This window comes from Lagopus muta, chromosome 17 (genome assembly GCF_023343835.1).
Source record: "Lagopus muta isolate bLagMut1 chromosome 17, bLagMut1 primary, whole genome shotgun sequence".
Taxonomy (NCBI): Eukaryota; Metazoa; Chordata; class Aves; order Galliformes; family Phasianidae; genus Lagopus; species Lagopus muta.
The window spans coordinates 4,734,603-4,752,503 of NC_064449.1; the positions used below are offsets into that span (position 1 = coordinate 4,734,603).

At 54.2% G+C, this 17,901-nt stretch overlaps 2 protein-coding genes across 2 annotated transcripts; both read left to right on the forward strand.

Annotated features, from left to right (window-relative positions):
* Window positions 1-8,123: 8,123 nt before the first annotated feature.
* On the forward strand, window positions 8,124-9,353 carry CHCHD10 (coiled-coil-helix-coiled-coil-helix domain containing 10). Its single transcript, XM_048964008.1, has 4 exons — window positions 8,124-8,197; window positions 8,272-8,461; window positions 8,578-8,731; window positions 9,114-9,353. Exons 1-4 carry the CDS (start codon window positions 8,139-8,141, stop codon window positions 9,131-9,133), a joined length of 423 nt encoding a protein of 140 aa, XP_048819965.1. The 5' UTR covers window positions 8,124-8,138; the 3' UTR covers window positions 9,134-9,353.
* Window positions 9,354-11,010: 1,657 nt separating this feature from the next.
* Window positions 11,011-17,876, forward strand: LOC125701695 (uncharacterized). Its single transcript, XM_048964102.1, has 6 exons — window positions 11,011-13,631; window positions 14,442-14,786; window positions 14,952-15,311; window positions 16,305-16,379; window positions 16,900-17,039; window positions 17,247-17,876. Exons 1-6 carry the CDS (start codon window positions 13,397-13,399, stop codon window positions 17,298-17,300), a joined length of 1,209 nt encoding a protein of 402 aa, XP_048820059.1. The 5' UTR covers window positions 11,011-13,396; the 3' UTR covers window positions 17,301-17,876.
* Window positions 17,877-17,901: the final 25 nt, after the last annotated feature.

The window sequence follows — 17,901 nt, forward strand, 5'->3', positions numbered from 1 at the left end:
CACCAGCCTTTTCTGCTAACACTGCTCTGCTAGGAGCTCTCGCGGCCACTGTCTGCCTGTACAGCCCTCAGCCTTACATCGGTGTGCAGCTTGCTGAATGTACAGAGCATTCTGGCACAGGAGCACAGGGCTTCCACCCCAACCCCGGAGCACCAACAGGCTGTCACCTCTCAGTGCAAGTGCAGCCAGCTTGCTTTCCTGCAGCTTCTGCTAGGCTGGAGCAACCTTTGGGGATCAGGGAGCTCGTGGTGGCTGCAGGAGATCCATAGCAACCTTCATGACTGGGAGGTCCCACCAGCGCATGGATTTTCTTGCTCGACAGCTGCCTCAGTGCCTGCTGGTCTGTGAGCTGAGGCTGGGCTGCACACTTTGTTCCTTGGTGCCTGAGTTGTGATGGGGCTCAGACCAGGAGCCTTTGGCCAGCCAGAGCTGCCAACAGGAATGAGAATGGTAGAGATGTTTGTGAGGCAGGGCTCGGCTGTGTCATGTGTATGATGAGCTCTGTGGTCTCAGGAACAGTGAGCATGGGGGTTCCTTGCCCTTTTGTTGCAGCCAGCCTCCCTTGCTCACTTTTTCCAGCTCTCTGGATACAATCCCTGTTTAGCTGGATTTGGAGGACAATTTGCAGGACCATAGTGCCAAAGCATCTTGTTCCTTTGGTGCTAATCATGACATGAGCCTCGCAAGGAACCACAGCCAGTGCTAACAGTGTGCAAGATGAAGGAAACAGCAGTTCTGATTTCTCTCTGTTGTGAATAGCAAATAGTGTAACTCTCAGCCAGTGGGACATTTCAGTGTGAAACGGCAGCGAGACGCTGCTGTGAGAATTTGGACTGAGAGCAGGAGAGAGAAGAGGTCTGAGAGAGAAGAGGAAGGGGGAGGTGAGAGACAAACTGAATTTCAATGGATTAGGCCTGTCTGTCCAAAGTCCTTTTGTTTCCTGCCACTTCCCTGGTGTGACTTTCGCAGCTGTGTGCTGTGGGGCTGAGGGCCTGGCCTCAGGATCCCTGCAAAGTCAGCAGTGCACTGCACCTCTGGGGCATTGCTGTGAGCAGCTGGAGGAGGGTCCTGAAGCCAGCGCCCCAGGACACAGTAACCCTTTTGGTTCCTCTGATGTCCTTCTTGTTCCCTGGGTAGGTGACGGCCTCGTGAATTGTCTCCGTCACCACAGCTCCGCGGGCAATAAATGGGAAAGCATCACCATCAGGCGAGTCACTGCTCTCACCCTCTCATTTTCAGAGGTTCTCTTTTGCTTTGGCCCTGGCGTCATGTTTTCCTGGGCAGCCAAAGCGGATGTTTGTGCAGGTGCTGGTAGGTGCAAACAGGGCTGGGGGGCATATGTGGTGAGCTGCCCTTGGAAACGCCAGGGCTGGGGAGGATTTCCCTCTTGGACAGCCCTTGAGTTACCAGATGCTGCTCCTCAGCTGGCAGCCCAGCACAGGAGTGTGGTGAGGGAGCAGTAGGAGGACTTGGAATCAGAAGCAGAAAGGTAAAGTAGCATCTAAAGTAATTTGTGAACGTTTCGGTTGGTTGGCGAGGCGCTTGGCTTCGAAGCTCTTCATAATTTTTAATGAGGTGACTTAAATTGTGCAAGTTGTCCTGAATCCAAACCAAGCCTCTTGAGAGTCCCAAAGTAAAGTGGCCTTAATGTTTTTTCCCCAGATTTCTCTTCAACCAGGCTCATACAGCAGCCTTGGCATGAATTTCTAGAAAGTTCTGGTTAGGCCAGAAAGTTACACATGGCCAGTAGTGCTTATTCTGCACTTGTCTGTGACTGACTTCCATTGCAACTTCACCGACCTTAACTTTGACTGAAGGCCACAGCCCCACTGCAACTGCATCCAGCTCTGGGATTTGCCCCCGGCCAGCAGCTCCCTGCCCCACAGTGGTTTTGTGGCTCCAGGCCCCGGTGTTTGTTGTCAATCAGCCCCTGGTCTGTGCCAGGAGCGGGGCGCACACGAACAGCGGCGAGAAGCACTGCCGCAAGATAAGCCGGGCAAGGAAAACACATCCATCTGTATGTCTCTTGGCCAGGGATGGAGTTTCATCTGCTGGTGTTTTCCTGGCAGAGGCTCAGCGCATAACACAATTCACCTCACAAGCCAGACGCCTGGGAGCCAGCTCCCATTTCTGGTGAGAGATGTCAGCAATGAGGGCAAGCAGGAGGAGCTGGTGGCCAGAAGAACCTGGCCGAGCCTCTGTGGCAGCACAGATCTGCCTGCATGCACAGCTGTGTTCACTCCTGAACAAAAGGGCAAACCCCACACCCTGCGAGCAGCCCCTGCCCAGGTGTAGAGCTTTAAGCCCATGGCATGGACACAGCACAAACAAGTGGTCCTCAGAGGCCGTGAGCCAGAGCAGCAGCATGGAGCAGTCGGCCGCAGCCTGTGGCTCGGTGTCTGATAGCAGGTTGCTGGTGCTGTCTTGCAGCATGTTCAACCTGCTGGTTTTTCTGCGATGAAATGTCCTGGTGAGACACCCCCCACCCTTGCCTCTCTCTGATCCCCTCCAAAGCGGAGCTGAGATTGGAATGTCTCCTGATACGATTCCCTCTAGCCTAAGGGGGATTGCATTAATAAAATGCAATATGAGATGTGAAGGCACTGGGGGAGGGAGGCAGCCAGGACTGCTGGGACAAGGCTGTTAGGAACGTGCTGTGGGTCTGCTGGAAATGTCCCATCCTGTCCTTCCTCGCTTCCCCTGTCCCCTGCACTGAGCTGTGGAATTCAGGGTGTGGGTTGAGGTGTTCTTCAAGCACGTTTCTGCTCGGGGCAGCCAAACTCCTGGTCCCCCCTCTCACTCTCACTCGCTCCTCAGCAAATGGCACTGAAGCAGCAGGTTCCTCTCTCCTAGCACCTCTTTCCCGCACAGCCTGCCTGCCCCTGACACCCTCCTACCCCTCCATATCACTCAGGCATCTCTTCAGCCTGTGCTCTTGCCTGCAGTAAGCTGAAGCCAGACAAAAAGCATGCAGTGTTCCAGTGGAGGAGCACACGGCTGTCTCTGCCTTGAGCTCAGCTCTCTGCGGTGGAGGCTGCAACTGAAAGAGCATTTCAGCAGAAGTAACCACAGACCAGTGCAGAACCAGAGTTCCCTGTGCATTTGCAGGGGCTGTTAGCCTTCCACATGGAGGGAAGACACCATCAACTGCTTCTACAGAGGACAGAAAGGAAAGGCAAAGATATTTCCAGCCAAGAACAGATGTTGGGAGCTGCTGGGCTGGACAGTCAGTAGGGCAGAGGAGAACAATGGAGTGATTGAAATCCATGAGGGATTTTGAAGAGCTGAAACAAAGGACCCTGAATCACAGGTGGTTGTGAACTGCTTGCAGAGAGGCTGCACCATTGCTCGGGGTCTTTCAGGCGGCCATATAGGCGTTATGTCCTCGCTTGGGAACGTGGGGGATCTGGGGGAGGTAGCCTGTAAATGTAATATTGTAGTTCAAAGCAGTAGCTGTTCATGAGTTGGTGCTAACAGCCTCCTTAAAGGTCACAGATCCTCTGCATGAGACACAGCCCCCACCCTCACTTCCATGCTCACTCGTGTGTTGCTTTGCTCAGGCTCCTCTGAGCCAGAAGTCCCCTCTGCTTGGGAGAACTGCTGGGAGCAGCGCTCTGGAGATGTTTGCTGTGTCTGCAGCACAGAGGAGGGAAGTGAGACCAACCAGGGAGCAGAACAGAGGGAAGCGGCCTCTGGGCAGACGTTTGGATGAGAAGGCAGTGCCAAGCCCCATTGCTGGGACAGCGCAGGTGAAACACGGAGCCCCATCAAGGCGTGAGCTCGCTGCAGGGCTGCACAGCAGTGCATCCCTGTGGGGGTGTGTGAGCTCGCCGCTTTAGACTCCGTGAAACAGCCTGGCAGATCCCATCAGGATAAAGGCAGCACACTGCAGCCTTATTGCTCAGCTCCTTTAACTGCACACGAATCAAATGTGCTGTGACTGTTCTGTTGTACGCTTACGGGTTCTCAGTTGCATTGAAGGAAACAAAACAGGGTTCAGGTTTACCATCTTGCCTTGCATTAGCAGTAAATTCACACTGCTCACACTGCTGTCCTCGTGATCTGAGTGTATGCTGGAGATGTTGTGGAGGAGGTCATTTCATTAGGACTAACTGATGATTTTTGGGACACACAGGCCCTTCTTTGACTGGGTTCAATACATGTCTCCTCTTTCTGCATCGAGAGATGAGGGGAATTCCTCCTACAAAGTAAGGTGTTCACCACTCAGCAGTTCATTTTCCCCCAGGGAAAATGAATCCAGCTTCCATGCTTGGTACCTTTCTCCACAGGCAGCTCACAGTGGGACAGGTAAATGCAGAAATGGACTTAGACCTCTCAGGATCCATGGATGTGGCTGAGAGAAGCCTCTTTTGATGGGGAAAGGCTCTCCAAAAATGGGGAGCAGAACAATCTTGCTAATGGTCAGATGTTCTCCAGCAGCCAGGCCCTGGAGTTCAGTGGGAAACACTTGTGACATTGATGGATTAGCATTAGGAAGAGCCTTGATACCAGAAGTGGACACACACGAATGAGTTAAAACCATTTAATTGCTTTGTGAAATGTATTGAAAACTACGCCGTTCATCTGTTGAAACTTCACAGCTGTTGAGATTGCCCTCAGGGCAAACCACATCCAAGAAATGGCATGTAGATCTTGGGAGCACAAGACTTGAAAGATGAAACTGTGCTCTGTAGCTGCCTTTGCTTCCCCTGTAGCCATGTCCAGCCACCCGCTGCTCCTCCGGCTGGACGCTCCTTAAGTCCTCCCTTTCCCATCTCTGATGAGCAAACATCAGCTGGAGAGTTGCAGTGTGTCTCTGACATCACAGCTTCGTGGTCCCTTGGGGGAGCCAGCAGTGAGTGCTGCAGAAATGTGCCCGTTTACTCATGAAAAATCTGAGTTACTTTTAGTGGCGGCAGCTTCCCTGGTTTTGTTTGGTTGGTTGCAAGTTCTGCTTGCAGAAAACTTCACAGGATAAAAGAGTGGTGCTCTGTATGGACTTGGAAGACTGAACTCAACCACTCAGCACAAGCAAAATTAGGGGCAGCCAGGGCTCAAAAACACAAACAGGACATGAGAAACTGCAACACGTACTCAGTCCCAAGTGATTCACGGGGTAATTTTGAGTAACAAACACATGGGTAAGGACTGGAGGTTTTGTTGCTCTTTTTTGGGACCATCCACAACACAAACATTGGCCAATCCACCCGACGCTTTCTTTTCCTTTGAACGCTTTGCCCAGATCCCCCAGCAGCCGTCCTGCGCCGCTCGCTGTGAACGCAGACAACGCAACGCAGGCACAGCCACAGCGCTGCCCAGATCTGCCCATGCACGCAGTAGCTGGGCGCTCCAAGCGCAGACGTGCAGCTGGGGAGGCTCCATAGGCATCCGCTCAGTGCGACGTGGGGCAGGGATGGAAGGAAGGGCTGCGTGCAGAGCCTGGGTAAGGCTGCCTGGGAGCTGCGGGTGGCACCGAGCCCCTCAGCAGGGCTGCAGCCTGGCAGGGAGAGCGGCTGGCTGTCCGCGGGTGGGGGGAAGGAGATGTGTGATGGAGGCAGAGGGTTGCATTCCTTACCTGTGAAATAACCCCTTGAAATCAAATGCTCGGGGAATTCCGAGGTCTCTGCAGCAACATTTCGGTGGTGACAGTGTGAGGATTTAAGTGAGGCGGGCTCTGCAAAGGGAGATTATTATCTGCTTTTAGACCAAGAGAGCAGTGGGAAAAATGGACCCACTTTTTGCAAACCTCGTCTTACTGATCCTGCTGCTACCTGGAAGGGACGCACAGCCCAGCGCTGAGTTACTCACAAAGAATTGGTTTGGGGTAAATCGTTCCAGAACTATTCAGAAATTAACTGCTGTCTTTCAGATTTATAGGTCTCCTCATCCAAAATGAATTTTAAGTGTAGGCAAGCCCTAACACTTGAATTATTATGTAAGGAGGAATCTTACAGAGCAGAAGGGAAAGAGGCAGATACAAGGCTATGGAACAAGATCACATTTGGACTGAAAAACAGGCAGTAGGAAGTTTGGTCTCTGTTGGGGTGATGGCCTGCTGCAGACAGAGCCGTGCTGCACACACCAGCTCTGCGTGGGGCAATGCAGTGCAGTGCTGGTGCAGCCGGCTGCCACAGCAGGAGCAAACAGAGCTGGTGGTGCTGCTGGCTGTGGGCTGTGCGCGCTGAGCCGTCTCAGACAGCCACACTAAATTACCTCATTAGCACCGCGGCAGTAGCCGGGCTCCTCGGCGCATACCTTCCTCCCACAGCACAGAACAGCTTTGTGTCTAATTAACCAAATCAAAGGGTCCCGGAGACACAGCTTACAGAGATGCCCTCAGCTTGAAGGCCAGACGCCTTCAGCGAGCTGCTGTGTGTGTGGTGGGACCAACAAGCCTTGATTTCCTATGGCTGGATGTCTTGCATTCCCCACGCCCCCACAGTCCCCTCGTCCCCCCAGCACAAGCCCTTTCTTCTCAGGCCCTCAGGGCCTCTGCTCCCCCTCAGCAGCAGGCACGGGGCTGCCCGGAGGGCTGCAGGATGAAGGAGGGCTATGGGAAATGGGGCTGGGGGCGGATAGGTGCGGTGCTGCCTTGCAGTGGCTTTTCGGTTACATTCTGCCAGTTTGCCAGCTGTCTGCCTCTCTCTGCTGTTCATCAGTGGGAGAAAGACAGGGAAATGCTGAATGCAAAATGCTGCTGCTCTCACTGGGATGAGACGTGTTGTGCTCTGTGTGGAGCACAGCACTGCTGCCAGGGCAAGAGCTCTTCCTGACGCTGTGGGAGGAAGGATTTTGGGGTGCTGTCTGCACAGAAGAGGAGACAAAAGTTGTTTTCAGGCAAATCCATTTGCTGGAAGTGTGGGAGCTGCATCCCTCCCCCTGCACGCCCTGTCTGCCCTGCTCCTGCAGTGCAGGGGTGGCTTGCGTTACAAACACTTCTCTCTTCCCCCCATGCTGGAAACTTGATTCTACAAAAACACTTTCAGAGCAGCTAATTACCAACCCTGCAGTGGCTGGGCGCTCTAATTCCTGCCGGTCAGTGAACCAGCCCAAGGAGCTGCTTTTTCTAAGTTGCTGAATGTACAAACGCAGCCCTGGAGCCATAACACAGCTGAGGTATTTTTTTCCCTGGACAACTTCCGGATCCATGTCAATTTTGGGAATTTCTTTCACTCACAGGGCAGAAGGAGCATCCAAAGATGCAGCAGGGAACCAGGCCTGGGAGCAGCCACAGACCTGCAGAGACACAGGAGCCCAGCTGGGTGTGATTACCAGCAGATCGGTTTGAAGGTAAAGCTGGCTCCTGCCAGCCCGTCTGTCTGCGATCTGAGGGCTCCCTTTGGGTGTCTCGGTGCGTTCCCACCTCCCAGCAACGTCCACGCCTTCAGAGGTTTCCTTGATCTGCTGGTTTGTATCCAGAGGGCTGCTGTGAAAACTGTTGTGCTGGTCAGTGGCTGAGACCACATCACTGCTCCCCGCTCTCCTCCCTGGCTCCCTTTCTCTCTGCCCCATTTGCAGACCGCTCCTCTCCCTTTTCCAAGCCCTTCATTATCCACCTCTCCTCCGCCCACCGCCTCTCATGCAGCACAGCCCGGCTCCACTGCCCATTGCCAGCAAGCCCCTTCACGCTCTGCTCCTGCAAAGTCAAACCGGGTCACGGAGCAGACAGAACTGCGGTCAGTGGCTCTGCGGAGGCAGATGCCATCACACAAATGTATCCTCCTGTGCTGCATGCCCGCCTGTCAGCACAGAAGGCTTGGCTACATCTCCATGGGCCTTTCCCACAGAGGCAGCTGAAGCACGTCGGGGGCTGAGCAGCGTGCCCGTGCGGCAGGGGTGGGCTGTGCCGGCCTGGGGAACGAGCCTAGGGCCGGCCCCGCGCTGCGGGCTGCCGGGCTGCTCCGGGTGAGGCCAGACCGACGGCAGCGCCTGCAGCTCCCTCCCTGTTCGCCAGGGGGCGCCGCGGTGCCCGAGCCCGAGAGCGGCAGCGCCCCCTGGCGGGCCGGACGGGGCCCAGGCGGCACCGCTCGGGACGGACGGCTTCGGACGACGGCTGTGAGCGTGCGCAAGGAGTCACGTGGGAGGAGGGGCCGTTCTTAAGGCGGCGCGCGTGGGCACCTGGGCAGAACGTAGCGGGGATGGCGCGGGGCGGTCGGAGCAGCAGGTCGCGGCCCGCGGCGCCGCCGGCACCCGCCAGGTACGGGCTGGGACGGGAGGGACTGTCTGTCCGCTCGTGTCCGCCCGGCTCTCTGACTCTGCTCTGTTCCGCAGCGCGGCCCCAGCGGCCCCGGTGCCGGCGGCGCAGCCGGCGCAGCCGGCACAGCCCGGGCTGATGGCGCAGATGGCGAGCACGGCGGCGGGGGTGGCCGTGGGCTCCGCCGTGGGACACGTCGTGGGCAGCGCCCTCACCGGAGCCTTCAGCGGCTCCTCCGAACCGCCCAGAGCGGCGGTGCCCGCGCAGGTAGGAGCCGGGCCGGCGGGCGGGGTGACCTTGTGCCGCCCTTGTGCGGGGCCGCGCCGCTGCGGGACGGCCTGAGAGCCCGGAGCTGCGGCTCACCGCGTCGCGCCCGCCCGCAGGAGCCCCGGCAGCAGCCCGTTGTGCAGCCGCAGTCCCCGTACGGGCCGTGCCACTACGAGATGAAGCAGTTCCTGGAGTGCGCTACCAACCAGCAGGACCTGACCTTGTGCGAGGGCTTCAGCGAGGCCCTGAAACAGTGCAAGTACAGCAACGGTGAGCGCGTGCTGACCCCGATGGGGGGCTGCTGTCAGGACAGGGGCTGAGGGGGCGTGAAGGTTGCTGAGCAGCCTGCTGTGTGGCCTCAGGCCTTCTGTTTGGCAGTGGTTCTGCCCTGTGAGTGCCCTTCCTGTGCCCTGGAATGCTGCAGGGAGCTGGGAAGGGCAGGGGATTGCCCTCACTGCCCCTCGGGGGGGGGTCACACAGGTGCTCTCCTCTTGTTGCCCTGAGAACCATGCTGCTGTTAGTGCACTGCTTCCTAATGCCTTCTGAGTTTGTTACTGGCAGATTTCAGTGACTGTGTCTCAGCTTAGGCTGATCTACTTATGTTGGAGAGCACTTGCTAATTGCTGCTGACCTTGTGCTTTCTCCCCTGCAGGTGTTTCTTCTCTCCTGTGAAGAATCTGCTCCCCTGTAGGAAGGAGAAGAGCTGGTGTAGAGCCGTGTTGCCTGCAGGGAGTGAAGGAAGGACGGACAGGTGCTGAGCTGAGGGAACGGCTGGGAGAGGAGCCCTCTAGTGGTCCTTCACTTCTGGACTAGTAGGGAAGGAAAAGAACAGTTGAGGCTGTGGAAATTAGTGCTCTATTTATCATGGAGAAATAAAGAAGCTTATTTGGAAGTACTACCTGTGCATGTTCCTTATTTAACACGACGGCTGAAATCAAGCTAGCTGAATATTACCTGTTACCCGCTTACAGGGCGAGGCACATGTTTGTGTAACTTCTGCAGACAGGAGCTGCAGCCTAGCTGGAACTGTACCTGTGTGACTTGGTGAAAGTAGGTAGCACAGCTGAGATGGGGTTGGCAGTGCTGCAGACAGAGCAGAGGCTGGAAAGGTGATAAGAGATGTCCTGCAGTGCTTCAGAAGTGTTTGCACGGATAACCTCTTCCTGAAGAGCTGTTCTGACGAGCTGGCAAGGTGTGACTGGGATGTGTTTGGCTGGTCTTGCTTAGTGTGTTATGCAATGTTCTCAAGGTCATCAGCATCGAGCGGAGTTCAGGGCTGCTTTCTGTTTACAGTCGTGGCAGCAGAACAAGTCTCATTACTGCTGCCTGCATGCTGTCTTTGGGAGATTCTGGTTCTTATCTGAGATCACTCCATATTCTTTATTACACAGCAGTGAGAGTGTAACAATTTCAAATACTTGACCTGTGAGCTTTCACGTCAGAATGGATCTGGAAACTCTGCTGACCTCCAGCTGCTGAATGCTGAGCAATTTCTGGGCCTTGCTGGAGTTTGGAGTTGTGAAGAAGGCCAGATGGAGATGCTTCAAGTTGGCTGCAGTGTTTGAAGGTGCTGCCCCTCTCAAATGTCAGAGCCTAGATGCTTGGTAGTAGACAGTGTCCTGAGCTGCCCCTCTCCTCTCCCAGTGGTGCCTTGTGCTCTTCTGAGAGACAGCCAACCTCAGTTCTGCACTGCAGCTCTGGCTGCTGCCTGAATTCACCTGTTAGAGCCAGAACAGCCATGGAGCTGTGCAGAGGGCTGTGATGTGGAGCAGGGCTGTCCCATGGGTGGTGTGTGAGGGGAACCATCAGCTCCCATGGAGATGAGATGGGTGCCTGGCCCTTGCCTGCTAGCTCAGAGTAGTGTTTCCCCTCCTTCCCCAGTAAGGACTCATAGCAGATAGCTGCAGTGCTTTCTCTTCCTGACAGAATAGGAAAAGTGAAATTAATCTCTTCACTAAAACCTGAACTCAACGCTTGTAAATGGGACAGGAGGCTGTGTTGTGAGAAGTTCCCTGCCTCAGACGCTTTTAATGTGAGCTTGTTTCTGTGCAGCCTGCCAATAACTACTGGCTGAGAGCCCTCTTGAAAGCTGTGTCATGGTTTCCAGGTGGTGATGAGGTTTCCCTGCTGTGTGGGAGTTACCTGAAATGCTGTGCAATGCTGCCCACTCTGAAGCAGACCCCTCGTGGTGCAGTGGCTGAGCTGTGCCACCTCGCTGAGAGCTGACATCTCTGGTGAGGATGCAGCACTGCCTTTCACAGCTTACTGGCAAATTCAGATGTGGTGTTTTCTGCTTTGCTCAAGTTCATCTGCACCCCACATCACCCACAAGATCAAAACAGTCTGCAGAGAGGGATGTGGTGAAGGAGGTTCAGAGGTATTTCCTTGGCAAATTAGAGCTACAAAGAGGATGTACTGAGGTCTAGAGGGGGGAGGTACACTTTATCTGCATTTTGGGATAGCCTGCAACTCTCATGCAACCTGTTACCCTTGGCTGCTTCTTTAAGGGAGAATGTCTGTCCTGGCGGTGATCACTGCTCACATTGATGCCTTCTGTCCCAAACTGGCACTTCTTCAGGTGAGCAGTGAGGATCAGGGTGCAGCACTGCAGGTTCACCACCTCCTGGCAGTTGGCTGTAAGCAGAGAATGAGATCTGTGTGATTGCCTTGGATCCAGGCCCCCACCGACACAGCTGGGAGCTGCCTGGTCGCAGCCAGCAAAGCTGAGGTCCCTGCATGGCCTTTCAGCAGCACTCTGAGCTGCAGCATTACAGGCCATCCTGCTGGTGGGTGATGCTGGAAATGCTTCAGCTTAGGAGCTGTGATGAGCATTCTGATTCTGCAAAACTATTCTGCTTCGTGAAATACCTACATCCTTTAACTTGGTCTCATTAAATCAGAGTAGGAAATATCTAAGAGCCCTGTCTCTTGCTGTTCCGCTTCCAAGAACTTGTCCAGGTCACAAGGGGAAGGAGTTAAATCTCAGCTGAGTCATTCTGGATGTTTTGGCCATGATCTTTCACCCAGTGTCACTACAGAAAACTGCCAGGGCTGATCAACGTCAGCAGTCAGTGCTGGGCATCCAGCTCAAATAGCAGAGGGAGCAAAAGCTTTGGACCACGTGCATCTGGCAGCTTCAGCAGTGAGTGCTTCAGGTCAGGCAAAGGCTGCCTGCCAAGTGTGGGAATGTCAGCACAGCCTGCTCGTTCCTTCCCCTGCTGCATGTGATTGCGCTCTGAAGCTGAGGGCCAGGAGTAGAGCAAGGGGAGCCCTCCCATGAACCCGGGAGCAGAGGTGCTGTGCTGGCAGCTGTCACTGCCCAGTGATTTTTTTGGCTCCATTCAGACCAGCAAAGTCCCCGCTGGCAAGATCTCAGAGCTGCAAGGCTGGAAATGTGCAGTGAGGACAACCTGGGGCCATTCCACCACTCATAATCTTGGTTGCTGCTCAGTAACCAACCCCTTGCTCAGCCTCCCTTCCTGCAGGTAGCTTAACTCTGTGGCATGGCTTTCTGTGTGACATTGTGCAGGGGTTAAATGTGTCCATCATACTTTTTTCTGTGGTTTAATTAATAAATAGGTAAAGGATGCTGATGTGCTCTGATAGAGCTCTTATGCCCTACTCCCTGACCTCTGCACTGCTGTGCACATAGTTCCCTCTCCAGGGGGCTGCTGCCAGGCACCAAGAGCTGAATCAAAGCCAGTGTTTTCCCCACGTACACTGCCTGCGAGCAAACACAACACACACAGCACTTGCCAGAGATGTGTGGGCTGCTCATGCTGGGCGCCGTCCTGCAGGAGGTGGAGGTAACAAAACGTGCAGCAGCTGCATCTTCCACTGAGTTTCCAGATGTTGCCATATAGATGTTTCCCCAGCAGTGCTTGCAGGTGCTGTAGCATCATCCCCTTTTCCTGTGGAGATGCCAAGATGTGCAGGTGAAATCCTGTCTCACAGCTTTGCTGCAGAGCACCTGAATGGTGGGAACCAGTACTGATGCCGTTCCAGGGAGTGATCTGCAGAGCTGTGCTGTGTCACAGGGCCATGGACAAATTGCCTTTCTCCACATCTCCCCTCCTCACACAGAGAAAGGTCCTGAAAGGGTGCAGAGGGTGCATGTGGGCAGAGCTGTGCTCACCGCTCTGTTTATCTTACTTTTCCCACGAGGAACTGTGAAACCACAGAGCAGAGCGTAAGGCTGATTAGCAGTAGCCTCAGAGCTGGGGCTGGTGGTGCTGCAGCTCTCACTACTGGGCTAGCCTAAAACCTTGTTTTCCTGTGACCTTGGTTTCCAGATCAAATATCTGAGTGCTCACATCCGTTTTAAGTGATGCCTCACTGTGCTGCAGGTTGCAGCAGCTGCTGCTGTACCAGGCTATGGAAGACTCATCTTTCCCCTTCGGGTGGTACAGCACAGGTCTTGTGAGCACTCACATGTGAGCCAGTGGATGACTGGGACAAGGAGTGTTGTTTGGGTTCCCCTGGGCCACGTTCCAAGGCACCAGGACAGTTCCCGTGCTAGCGCTTGGTATTTCTGCTCTCAGGGAGGTGATTTAGGGAGCAGCATGTGTCTGGAGAGTCCCTGGAGTAAACAGAACAAGCACAGAGAGCATGTTCCTGTAAATAAAAAGCTGCTTATTAAAGGAAATTGCCCCCTTGCTCCAGCATTAGCACCCCTGCCCTGTGCCCTGTCCTGTGGCCTCAGCCTTGTGCTGAAGGCAGCTTGGTGGGAAGCTGGAGCAGATGGTGAAGCATTATGAAGGAGCTTTGCCCCCTGCCCCCAGGGCCGCGGCGGCCTGCTCGCAGGCTTTTCTCCTGCTTCTGAATGCAGGGAACAGGGAACAGACCGGGGCCCCTCTTTAGCTGAGAGGCCTCGAGTGACCCCACGCCACTGGGCAGACCCCAGCATGGTGGTGCCTGCAGCCTCCCGCCCCCTGGATGCGGTCTGAAGCAGCGACGCGACACGGACAAAGCCATGCTGCAGGACGGGGCCGGCTGGTGCTGACAGCTCTCGGTGGAGCTGTTTCACACCGTTCTGCGCGCTGTGCGGGCGGTACCTCTGTGCGAGGTGAAAAACAAGGGGCTGCCTCCTGTCTCCGCTGCCGGCAGGGCATGGCGCTCACCCTCTCCTATGTGCTGCTCGCCTTCCTCACCCTGCTGCTCCTGTCCTGGGGTAAGTGCCTGCTCTGTTCTCTCTCCCTGGTGGGAAGCACTGGGACTGTCCCACTTCAGCCCTTTCGCTGGTTTGGGTTTTTTTGGGGTGGATGTTGCTTTGAAACCATTACTCCCTCGCACTGCTCGTGATCCCGTTATGCCGGGTCTCTTCAGAGCCTACTGAAATCAAGGCAAAAAAGAACAAACAGCTCCTGATGTATTTTGAAAAAGTTTCTGGATGCTGAACAGAGAGATGGACAGAAACACCCAGTGGCACTTAACGTGCAGGAGCTTGAGAACATCCGTTTGTTGGACATGATCTAGTGTGCTAATAGCCAAAAAGAAAATAAGACTGCGAGGTTGTGACAGTCCCTGGGGTGAAATGTTCCCTACTGCTTCCCCACTGCTTATTCATCTCTTGAAATCTTACCTTCTGCAGAGTCATTACTGTCTGGTAGCGCTGGGTAGGAGCTGTGCTCAGCAATGCTTCCTGTTGTTTCTGAGTGGGAATGCACAGGCCACAGTAACTGGGGAGGGGTCCTGAGGCTTTAGGGACCACTGAGCATGCAGATGATTCCCAGGCTTCCTGTGGCTCTGTCTGGAGCTAGAGAGAGAAGATTAGGGCTAGGAATTTCAGTCAGGGCTTCCATGTGCCCTGTGAACCCCCAGAGAGATGAAGGTGGTGGGGCAGCTGTCAGGCCTGCACCAAGGGGCACTTGCACAATAGCTGAAGCAATCACTATGGTGTGGAATGGAGTGTGACTGTTCCCTGCCCAGGAGCAGGAACTGGAGCTCAGGACAGATTTCCAGCTCTTATTTTCTGTTTTAGGTTCAGGGATTCTCAAGAGTCAAGTGGTTCTTGTGACAGTAGGAGAGCCCGTGTCGATGGAGTGTCCTTTCCACAAGTACAACAGCACTAGCAATCCCTTCTATGAGATCCTCTGGAGCCATAGGAATGACTTGAGAAGGGTCCTGCAATTTAGGATGACACGGTCCAATCAGTCCTGTGTGTATGACAGCAAAGGCCACTTCAGCGGCGTTCTGGATTTTGGAAGCAGTGTGAGCTTTCTCAACATCTCAACCGTGCTTATGAATGACACTGGCCCTTACTTTTGCTATGTGAAGATAGGGAACAGCGATCCGACTAGAAAGATGATTTTCCTGCTCGTGAGAGGTGAGTCCGGCTCCTTCTTTCAACACCGCACTCTTGTGTCCCTCAGAACTGTGCTCCTCTCCAGTCTGAGTGGTTTCACAAAGCCCCTGGGAAGTGTTAGCACTGTTGAACTGAGCTCGGTGGACAAGGGACCTGGCCACCCCTATGAACCTCTTTTCTTTGCAGGTCAGCAGCCCTGGGCGGCCCCTGGGGACCTCAGCTACTCTGCAATTCAGGGCAGTAAAGTCACCTTGGACTGTGATTTCCCCACTAACCTGACTGGCAACTTCACAGACCTCTTTTGGCTGCACAAACGAGACCAGAGCCCATCCCGACTCATAGCATGGCACCTCAGGTCCAGTTTCCAGGTTGAGAACGGCAGCATTGGAAGTCGTTTCCAGAGCTCATTAGATCTGGAAAATGACCGGAGCCGTCTCACCATTACTGGGTTGGAAGAGAAGGACAGTGGCTGGTACCAGTGTCAGAGAGGCCTGGGAGAGCCGTCTGGTGGGCAGAGAGGGAGGGGAACCAACCTCACTGTGAAAGGTGAGTGTGTTTCCAGGGACCTCATGGGGCAAGTGAAAATCCTTCTGTGCCTCTTAGCCTTTCTATGTCAGTCATTCCATCTCATCTATGGGTTCAGTGACAGGATGGGTGTGAGTTTTCTCATCTAGGACACATCTTACTGTGCAGGGTGCTCCTCATTCACCTTGCCACCACCCTGTTTGGGGAGCTGGGGGAGTGCAGGTAGGCAAGAGTTGGAGGTGCATCTGCAGCACACTTGTACCTGCATTGCCTGAGGGGGCTGGCAGCCCAAAGTACAAGCTGCTGTTATGGTGCAATGGCAAGGCTTTGCAAAGTCACAGAACATCAGTGCAAGATGCACAGATATATTTAAAGCACCCACACAACCACAGAAGTTCATCTGCGAGGTTATGTGCCTGTTGCTGCAGATGTTATCTGTAAAAGCTGTTGATCGCTGGTGATGTGACTCTTCCATGAACAAATTTAATCTGTACCTAATGACAACATAGATTTTTAATGCATGCAGTTTAGTGTGCAAAGCATCTTTTATCCAGTGTAACTCAGTCACAAAACCCGGCCCGGCCAATTAACACGGTTAGTTAAGATTACACAGTAATTTGGGCTCACCATGACTCACCTGATAAACATATGATGTGAGGATAAAACATGACCCTGTCTTGAGCTGTGGGACGCGCCATGTCTGTGCTGATTTGGAGCCAAAAGAAATGCGACTCATATTTCAGAAGACATTCTTAAAAGTTAGGCTGGTTCCTTGTGTTCTTCTTCCTGCATCCTCATGCTGAGAGAAGCACCTTGCATGACAGGATGGGCACAGCCTGCTGACTCCATGCTGTTAGCCTTTTTTTCTTCAGTGTCTTACTCACATTTCTGAGCTGCAGAGGTCAGAGCCTGCTGCGTTTTCACTGAAACCACAAACCCACTTGCAGGTTTGCACATCCCAGTAGATATTACAATATGAGCAGCACAAGTACCAGCTTGCGTTCTCCTTTCTAGGCTCTTCATCTGTCCTGCTGGTGTGTTTGAGGAGCGCTGCGCTTGCTGCGATTGCTCCGTGCTTGTATGTTCTGTGTAAGTAATACCGGGCAAGGAACACATCTCCACCCAGACAACACCTCACACCTTAGAGTGGCAGTGGCCAGCTCTGTGAGAACGCTGGCTCTTCAGCAGCATGGCCTGGTCCAATCCCTCCTCTGATTTATGTTGCCCTCTGCTGACACCTCACTGCATGCCCTGTGGTCTCAGCCAGGTGTGATGCACTGGGAACAGCAGTGACTCATCTGGGTGGCACTACATCATCATGTCACTGCTCTCCCATGCTGTCACTGGGAGGAGTGCAGCAGGAGGCTGAAGGCTTCTCCAAGCCCTGGTAAAATGTCTTTTGGCAGTTAGCATGATGCAGGATTCAGCCAAAGGAACTGCCTTTGGACTGTAAGAAGGAGTAAAGCGGACCTTTATAGTGGGGAAAAAACTGTCAGCAAAAAACCTTTGTGATCTGCCTCTGTGAGCAGAGACTGCACTATAACTCATTTGTGCTATTTCAGCATGGGCTGCTTCTGCAGAACTGTGAATCCTCTCTGCTCTGTTTCAGACAGGCGTTATGTCCAGCTGAGGAGACAGAACACCTTGGCAGATGGACTGCATCCCCACTGTGGGCCTTCAGAGACCACGGGCAGGGAGACCACGAGCAGGGAAGCCATCTACGTCAGCACTGGCAGCACGGAGTACAGCGTGAGTGTGGCCCCAGGCATCACAGAGCTCTGCAGGCAGCCAAAGCCCAGGGATTGCTGATTCCCCACTGCAGTGGTACAGGAGCTGGTGGCCAGGAGCCCTGAGGAGGAAGCTGTGGCCATGCTCCTGCCTTGCATGCGGGACAGCAGCAGATGTGAGGTTCCTCTGCTGCCATGGGGTAACCAAGGCCGTTTTGTTTGTTCACAGCTCCTCACTTTCCCAGGAAGGAACCCTGCAGCAGGGGACGTGGGACAAAGATGACAGCCCAGAAGGGCCCAGCAGGACACGGGGATCTGTGCTGCACCTGCTGTGTTCATGGCACCATGGATAATTCTTCTCCATTGTGTATCATGCAAAGGTCTCTAGCAAACTCCTCTCTCCTTCAGCAGTTGTTTCTCCTGTTCAATTAAATCCTCTTGAGAGCAAACCCTGTGAATGTTTGTTCAGTTTCTGCTGTACTTGGCTGATTTGGCTCCTGGTGGAACTGGCTTTTGGCTACTGTGCATCTAGCCTAGCTCAGACAAAATCTTGCATCACCCTCTAGGGCTGTTACCACCTGCCAGACACAGCCACATCCTCCTCCCATGGAGGAAATGCTCGGCTGTTTTTTGGGGTGGAGCAACGCCTACATGGCAGCTTTTCTTGCTGAAGGAGGGAGGGAGAGGTGCTGTTGTCTCTGTTCTTACCACTGTCCCCTCAATAATGCAAAATTCTGGAGCAGGGAATAAAGCACCAATTCTCACTGTCGTTGCCAAACCAGCTGCTTGGGCAGCTGTGGTGCTGCATCAGTCAGTGCCTCTGGGCTCAGCTGATGCATGGCACAAGGCAGAAGAGGTGAAGGCCTTCTGAAACAAGCCTCTAT